The following is a 9,102-nucleotide window of genomic DNA, read 5'->3' on the forward strand; positions in this document are numbered from 1 at the left end:
TTTTTGAGCAGGAAAGATGACCTAGTCCCTGTATGGTTTAAGGCAGGGGTTGCTATCATGACATGGACGAAGCAATCTCCAGACATTCTCTCTGCTATGTTCGCCAGCGATATTGCTGAGCGAGTTTAGTCTTGGGAATGACACGTTCTAGTTTAGAAAACGGAAATGTGATTAACCGAGAGCAAGTAGAGTTTGATCAAATCACCAAGTGGGTTTTTTTTGTGCGGGGGGAGTGGGTTGCATCACCTTTAATTCCTACTATATCAATAATAAATTAAGAACTTCCCTCACAATAAAATAAAATCGAAACGTACTGAGATAGAATAAAGAACGTCATTAAGCTCATCATTTCTGGCTTGACATCAAAGCCATTGTGGCGCAACAGCACATCCAATCCTCGGCCCACGGGAGCATCGCCTCCTTGCTCAGCTCCAATTTCTCTTGAGGGGCGTTACTAAAAAAAAAACTTCTCTTGAGATTCTAGAAGGTACTTCTTCCATAAACTAATATAAAAACGTTTAAATTACTGTTTTAGTGATCTAAACATTTTTATATTAGTTTACAGAGGGAGCATGCCATTCTTCAGACTCCATATCACCTCCATCATGTCACCATCGTCGTACACACATGTTAGTCCGTGAAGCCGAAGGCCGCATCGAGAAACGGCGATCATTAACCAGGATTGAACAACAAGGGATCTAGCTCAACTTCAGTGTTAAAGGGACCATTTTTTCTTTTCCATTATTCTTTTGTACTCGGGCTTTCCAGCAACCAGTTTATGCTCAGGGTGCTCATATGCTCATCATGGTACTGTATTTTGTGCGTGTCCGGTGGTTAGGTTTCACTACCGATGGTTGAAGCTTTCTACCATCCGCGGCCGCCCGTCCCGTCCCGTCATGCTTTCTTCCTGGTTTTGTCTACACCTGTATGTGACTGTATCCACCGGCCACCGCCACCACCCGCCCCCGCGGCGCTCCATATCAACCTCAGCCAGCGCCCGCTACCAGTCGCGCCCAGTTCGAAACACCACCTTTATATTTTCACCACGCCGTTTGAGCCGATCCATCTCCAAGTCCAACTGCTGCGGAATCCGAAAGAATCCATGGCCATGCTCGTGCTCGCGCTGCTGCCCCTGCTCGCCGCGTCCGCGTCCGCGGCGGGCGGCTGCGCGGCCGACGCGTCATTGTCGTCGCCCAACGGAAACGCCTACGCGGCCTGCAGCGACCTGCCCCGCCTCGGCGCCACGGTGCACTGGACCTACGACCGCGCCGCGGGGTCCCTCTCCGTCGCGTTCGTCGCCGCGCCGGCCGCCCCGGGCGGGTGGGTGGCGTGGGGGCTCAACCCGTACGGCGAAGGCATGGCCGGCGCGCAGGCGCTCCTCGCCGCGCCTTCTTCCTCGTCCGGCGCGTGGGCCGTCCGGACGTACAACATCTCCGGCTACGCGCTCGGCGCGCCCGGGCCCATCGCGTTCCCCGCGACGGGCCTCGCCGCGGAGATGGGCGCCGACGGCCGCGTCAGGGTCTCCGGGACGCTGAGCGTGGGCCAGGGCGCGTCCGTCCTGAACCAGGTGTGGCAGGTCGGGTCCGCCGTCTCCGGAGACGGCGTTCCCGCGCCGCACGCCATGGGCGGCGACAACCTCGCCGCCAAGGCGAAGCTAGATCTGGTCAGGCAGACCAGCACCTCCTCCGACTCCGGCGGCAGCGGCCTCGCCAGGGAGCGCAATGTGAGCTAGCTCTCTTCAATCATCACCTGATGAGTCGAAAGCAAACACCTTATCCTGACTGACTGACTGACTAAACCATGCATGTTGTTCAGATCCATGGTGTCCTCAACGCCGTGAGCTGGGGCCTGCTGCTGCCCATGGGAGCCATCTTCGCGAGGTACCTCAAGACGTTCAGGTCGGCGGACCCCGCGTGGTTCTACCTCCACGTGACCTGCCAGATCATCGGCTACGCCGTGGGGGTCGCCGGCTGGGCCACCGGCATCAACCTCGGCAATGCGTCCAACGGCGTCACCTACGGTCTCCACCGCAGCATCGGCATCGCCGTCTTCGCCCTCGCCACCCTACAAGTAATCATCTATCTAACCAACACTTCCCAAATTCAAATTGAACTCGACCGTACCGATGCTAAATTTCGTTCAAACTTGAAACGGCGTCCAGGCATTTGCCCTGTTCCTGAGGCCGAGGAAGGATCACAAGTGCCGCGTGTACTGGAACGTGTACCACCACTCCGTGGGCTACGCCGTCATCATCCTCGGCATCCTCAACATCTTCAAGGGCATGGCGATCCTGGGCGTGGAGCAGCGGTGGAGGACCGCCTACGTCGCGGCCGTGTGGGTGCTCGGCGCGGTGGCGGTGACGCTGGAGGCGGTCACGTGGAGCGTGGTCATCAGGCGCCGCGAGGCCGAGCAGCACGGCAAGACCTTCCACGGCGCCGCCTAACCCAATGGCCGCCTGCCGCACACCGTGTAGTAGCTAGCTTTGAGATCATACGTACGTACTGAGATCTGGCATTTGTTCATCCATTCTTGCTGTGTGTAGTAGAGCTGGTGGGTCTTGTGGTTTTGGCGCGTGCCCCTATTTTTGTACCGTACATATATGCGTACGTAAATTATGAGACTGGCTATATATATATATATATATATATAAGTTACCTTAATAATATATTTTGGCATCGTCAATTTTTTTATCCCTCCGATTTAAATCCAACGGCTGCGGTTTTCCTTCCTCCAGCCACCTTCCTCCTCCTACATGCCGACTGCGCTGTGCCTCGCCGCACGACCCCTCCTCAATCCACCACCTCCACCGGTCTGCCCACGCTTCAGGACATCCATCTAAACCCCCTACCACTCTTCATTTACGGCGCTGATAGCCCCCCCCCCCCCTCCTCTCCCTCGGCATCCCGTCAAGCTCTGACTCTCCTCCATTAGCTACGCTGCTGCCACCTCATCCCCGCCTTCGGGTTGCTCTCACCCGAGGCCTCACCGCGACGCCTCCGTCAAATCAACTATCGGGAAATGCAAATTTAGGCAACCTAAGAATAGGAAATGCGGTAAATTATAGTACTACGGTGAAGATTTGTTGGTTGTGTTGATTTTATCAGCAGTCTTGCTAAGTCTCGGTCGATGCTATATTCATAAGATTTTACGTTGAGATCCATGCAAAACTTTTTTTTCAGTTTTTCTTTTTTCTCTTACATGTTATGTCACTTGACTGAGACTTGGTTAAATCCCAGTCGACTGAGACCTAGCCACACCTTTTATCAGTGTCGAACTCAGTGTGGCCACTTTTTTCTCTACCCGGCTGGCCAGGATCGTGGTTGATCATCACGTCCGCACCTGGGGTGCATGCCCTTTAGCAAAAGAGAAGCTGGGCGGGCGATCCGTTGCGTGCTCGGTGGACCATGCATGCGTATCTACGTACTCCTACATGGTTGGTGAAGTACAAACGAAGACAGATATTTTTTTTTTGAAGAGAAACCGAAGACAGATATGGGAACGCAGAAAAGGATCGGTTTGCCCGTCAAGTAGCGTTCTTCGCTACGCTGATACAGTGCCTCAGAAGAAACGCACATGCACCCTTGAGCAGAAAGAAATGGCGTAGCTCATGTTGTTTAATTAAATGGACCCATTGCCGTAGTAGACTAGCAGTATGTGCTTTCTGTTGAGATTGCCCTTGAGAAAAAAAAAATGAAGGGAAAAAGCATAAAGTTCGGTAGCAGCAAGCATCTTTCTCTCGTGTTTTTGCCTTTATTTCGAAAAAAGGGAAAGGAATATTTGATTCGGTGCCGTTTTACTTTGTTTTAGTTTACTCATTTCATTTCAAAGGTGATTTCGCTTTGGATAACATAATAAGCTAGCTGAGGCGCCCTTTTCTGACGGCGACGAGTTAACCATCAGTAGCTAGCTTTGGATAAATAGTTGGTAGCAGGATCGGAGCAGCCAAGCATCATCCACACTACACCACCACAACAAGAAAACTACAATATGCACAAACCCTGACGCCGGCGAGGCTGCACATTTCAGTCAGTGTATCTGATTCCACCTACTAGCCCGCCAAAAGCCACATGCACCACACGTTCGCCTCTTTCCTTGTCAGTTTCCAAGCTACAGTCTGATGGCACCTTGTTTCATCGGCGAAGCTACCTGGGAAGCCAGTTCGACGAATGCGACGCTCTCGCGGATTTGCTTCAGCCTGAAACAAAGGCTGGAGGGTGGCCATCCTCGGGCTAGGGTTGGTGGGGGTGGTGTAGGGGACGCCGGAGGCAACCAAGCTGAAGCAACTGCGAGTCAAAAGAAGATCTGAGCTGCTGCGTAACCGGAGAGAACATGCAGCTGAAGCAAAGCGCCAAACAACAAGTGACGGATAGTATACAGCTTAGGAGGCGCTATCATCCACCAACAACTTGGCAAATCGAGCAGCCATTTGCTGGGACTTGGGACTGGTTGGCAGGTGGCTTGGTCAGTGAGCTACAAGTTCTCACTTCTCACCGGCACTTGGACTGTTGCCTGCATCATCATGGTTCCCGCTGAAGGTGATCACATGAAGCCAAAACTGCTCAGGTTGATTCCTGCGTAAGAATAATTTAGGACATCAAAAGGCTGTAATGACAAAAAAGAGAGCAGGCCCACTAACCGAACGGAAGGCAGTAAGGCACATCATGATAAAGGAGTTATGAATCATTTTTTTTCAGAAAAAAAAGTTAAAACCATCGATCTATGCACACAACCATCTTTATTAATTATTCAATAAAAATTTGACAAGAATATGCATCAAGCCATCCAAAGCCACCACTCACACATACAAACTCGATAATGTGGAGTGCTCTTACTCCTCATATCTAAAACCAGTGTCGTCGCGGATCCATCCACATAATGTATCAGAACAAATAGCGGGCGCTGGACACCTAAAGCGTACATCCCTCGCACACGTTTTAGAAGTCACCATCATCATTGGACCGCTGATCCATCTTGAGGAGAGAGATCCACATCATCCTTGTCAGTCCGGCCATCCGTCAATGCCACCACGGCACCCAACAGCGTCACCGCCCTACGCTCGTCCATCCACGCACGAAGAATCTGGAAAATCTGTCATGCGTAGCACCTGCCGACCAGGCATGACAGAGTGTAGCACTTGTCGGCTAGGCATGACTTGACATGTCCAGCAAAGCTCTGTGCAAGACGAAGCCGCTCCACCTCCTGCCTCTGTCTTTCAGCGTTGCTCCACAAATGTTGCTCCCAAGAGACAAACGAGACCACAGTACCGTCATCGTCCGATCTAGTCCTAGGGTCTCCCCCGGAGCAGCACGAGTGAGTCGACAATAGTTACACGACGATGCCTTCATCAAGGCAACGACGCAGAACGCCGCCATCGCCTGCCATCGGCTCGGTTTTCACCGGCAACTATGTCTCCCCAACTCGCTACCAAGACTAGATGACGGATCTCGAGATCCGACCACCCAGTCTCAGGCCGACCACCTTCAATGAAGAAGATGGCCATCACCACCATAATCCTCGTGATGCGTGGCAGACCTGAAGTGCCTCCATGAGCCATCGCCAAGGCCGATCGATGAGAGGCAGCACAAGAGGACGTAACAACAGCAGAAGAGCCCCGCCTACCACGCCGCCGCCTGCTGCCAATCCCGCCGTCTACAGCAAAGCTCCTCGACGCATCTCGGACGCCACTGCCCGCCATCCACATCATAAGGGGGTGGAGATCTGGCCGCCGCTGCCGACCCAGATCCGCGGACGCGAGAGGAGTTCCGCCGCCACCACGCCACAGGGCCGACGCCCAGCGACGTTGCCGGTGGCGGAGGGAGGGGGATGCGCAGGGGTCGAGGGGAAGATGGGTGGTGGCCGCCCGGTGCGGCCCGGCGGCGGCCGCACGGGGTCTGGAGGGGGGTAGGGTCGGGGTTAGGCCAAAAGTCAGGAGTTATGAATCATGCAATGACTAAAGATATAATGGATATCATCCAGGAACGATCGATGTTCTTTTTTTTTCTGCATACAGAATTACAGTAAGAAATATACATGCTCCATAACTTCTGTTAATATATTTGTATCGTTCTTTTGAAACTCGAACAAAGATGAAATTTTGTCACAATAACATCTACTAATCGCAACTGCAATATGCAGCACACATTCCCACATATGTTTTTTGGAAACAACATCCACAAGGACGAACGAGCAGCAAGCAACTTCAGTGAGACAAGTGCACACAAGGACTGATTAACAGGAGCAGTGTATATTAGTTTCCTCTTGTCTATTCACTCGCTGGTCGGTTGTAGTACAAGTGCACACAAGGAATAGTGCCGCTCCAGGAGGTTGGCCTTTGGTTACAGCAAGAAGAACCGGGACCCGAAGGAGCTCGCAGATCTTGTACTAGTCCTTGCACAGAGAGACATCTATCACCTGCCATGCTACCCTGTGGTTCCAAGTTTGGGTCGCTACTGAAATGTACGTGGTGCCACTGGCTGTTACCTTCTGGTTAGCGTCGCCAATCTTGCACACATTGATGATGTACTTGCCGCACCATGGAGCGTCCCGGCCGGCCCCCAGCAAGCCTAACCTGCATGGAATTTTCTTAGAGCTGAATTTCGATGGTTTCAAAACATGTCGGCAGAGATTAGTTTCTTAGCTCTGCCCACTTGACAGTTTTGCAGCTGTTACAACTTCTGCAGAAAAAGATGGTTTCGGTACCCCGAAGTGTAACATATGTTACTCAAATCTATGCAAGTTATGTGATGTAAATGAAAGGAAGAATACTCCTGAACAGCATTACATGTGACCAGTTCTGCAGAAGAATGAGCGAAAGTTGCTGACAATTAATGTGACCTGTACTGAGCCTATCACCTAGCTTAATCAACACACTTTTACCCCTACGAATAAGTGTGCTAGTGAATGGTCCAATTTCGAATACAACTTGGGATACAAGGAAATTTCCGGAGGAAGGACGAGAGGAGATAGACAGATTCAGGTTTCTGTTCATCGACATCGTCCTGGCGCTTCCTGCTTCTCGCTGGGCCTCAAATATATGGGCTATCTTCCGCTTCCTTCTGGTGGCCTTGGGCCTTCTTCCTGAGGTGGGCTATGTCATAATGTTCCATTCGAAAAATAGAATGGCACAGGGGCGATTATCAACATGGGAGCTGCTACGCGTCAGCCGGCGGATCTTTTTAAAAGATCCGTCGCCTCGCGAGGCGTCTAATATAACAAAATAAATCGGTTCAACGACTTTCTCTTCTTTGCAACAATGATATTGTTGCAGGAACACTTGTAACAGAGATTGTGTTGCAGACTTTTTTGCAATATAGATTGTGTTGCAGGAATATATTTGTGCAAAATAGGTTGTGTTGCAGAATTTTTGTCGTGTCTTCACTTTTTTTTGCAACAAAGGTATTGTTGCAGAAAAACTTTGCAACTGTGGTGTTGTTACAGATTTTTTTTTTTGTCTTCACCTCTATATGGTGTTACGGAGAAAGTTTTGCAACATGACTGTTGTTTCTGCAACAGGCTGGATGTTGCAAAACAAAGGCAATTGCGTACAGAAGAGAGGTTGGGAAAGAGAGGTTGGTCTAGTAGGCCACGTGTCTATCAAGGAAGGCGGTGGACGCCCGTGCTAGATCCGCCGGTTGAGTGATAGCCTTTTCCTTATCAACATACATTCAGATCTAATGTGAAGGACCAACCAAGGAATGCAATGTCATAACTGGATGCAACCTGCAGACGTTTTTTCTCCTAGGAATTGCTCGAAATCGGCCAAATTGACGGTCACCCGCAAGAACTGATGTTGGGGATTTTCATCCACCTTCCCAACTTCTGCATATCAACCCACTGTAGTTTCATGCTCACCCAACTGCTGAAAGTGTTAGTGTGAGAGTCGGTGCTTTTCTTATGACAAACTCATGGTGAAGTAAATGAACAAGTGAAGCCACAAAAAAGTGAAGCCACATGGACAAAAATACTACGGGCAATCAGCTTCTCTGTAATGGCATTCCCTGCGTTCCCGCCTTGCTGCATCAAGCCCTGATGCACCTGCAACTTGCAGCAAAGAGTCAGGTTTCTACGGGATCCTGCCCTGCGCATTTCGAACATACTGCGATAAGATTCAAAAGTCGAACAGCTAGCGTTTCCGGCCACTGCACCAGTCATTCCTCACCAACGTGGCGCCTTCCAGGCCGGTGGGCAACATGGCGACGAGCTGGTGACTACGTCTGCACACTCTCGGGCAGCTCTATCTGATCGACGTGATAAGCAGATGCGCATGCCTCTTGGAGGTGCAGTCGCGATCAGGGCCACGCGCAGAAATTCGCCTTTCTTGTCGGTGCCCGCGCTATGGCCGGATCAAGCGAGATACTAGATAGAGAGATAGGCTAGCTAGGGTGGCGGGTGGGTATAGGAACGATCGAGCCGAGAGAATAATCTATGGCACATCAGGATTGGGATGCCCTTTTTGGCTGCGGGAAAGGAGCAAATATTCTGAATCCTGGCTGAAGCGATGTAGAGACGGCCTGGATTCCAGTCCCGCAAGTTGGTGCCTGGAATCTGAGAGGTTCCATTGGCAGATTTGGGATCCAGTTTGATGCAGACTCCAGGGGGTGGCTGCGTGTACGTCCGTGGTAGTAATCTCCGTGCATGCTGCGAGGTTGCTAGGTCACAGCAGAAGCGAGCTGACGAAGAGAATCCAACACGTACGTTAAGCAACCAATTTTATGTCGTTAGAACCCTAGCATGAGCATGAGCTGTGCCTAGCAGAAATTCGCCCTAAGTATAGCTGACAGACAAGATGCATTTCAGAAAGGAGGTTCAGAAATCAGAATTTGACGGGGGAATCCTGAAACCGCGCTTTAAGCAGATTATGTTCCAGGGAGATCGATCTGCCCAGCCCAATATAATGCATCCCCAGTCTACTCTGTACTGGGGCAGGATGCCCGGTTTCTTAGGTCCACGGCGAGCACCAGACGGACCCGAGCAAGTCCACGTGAGCTCGCTTCTCCCGTAAACATCGAGCATGTGGCAGTGAGATCTTTGCGTGGTGGCGTTGGGAAATCTTGCAATTCCATGGCCCCCGTGGCCAGCCGAGGAGCATGAGCAGAGTCACAG

General features: G+C 51.4%; 1 protein-coding gene across 1 annotated transcript; it reads left to right on the forward strand.

Moving 5' to 3' along the window:
- Window positions 1–1,109: 1,109 nt before the first annotated feature.
- On the forward strand, window positions 1,110–2,612 carry LOC125527380 (cytochrome b561 and DOMON domain-containing protein At3g25290-like; the record flags this gene model as incomplete). Its single annotated transcript, XM_048691892.1, is given in 3 exon segments — window positions 1,110–1,723; window positions 1,816–2,070; window positions 2,162–2,612. Coding segments are annotated over 3 exon segments (1,151 nt in total), but the record flags the coding sequence as incomplete, so codon positions are not given.
- Window positions 2,613–9,102: the final 6,490 nt, after the last annotated feature.

Source organism: Triticum urartu, unplaced genomic scaffold (assembly GCF_003073215.2).
Source record: "Triticum urartu cultivar G1812 unplaced genomic scaffold, Tu2.1 TuUngrouped_contig_373, whole genome shotgun sequence".
NCBI lineage: Eukaryota > Viridiplantae > Streptophyta > Magnoliopsida > Poales > Poaceae > Triticum > Triticum urartu.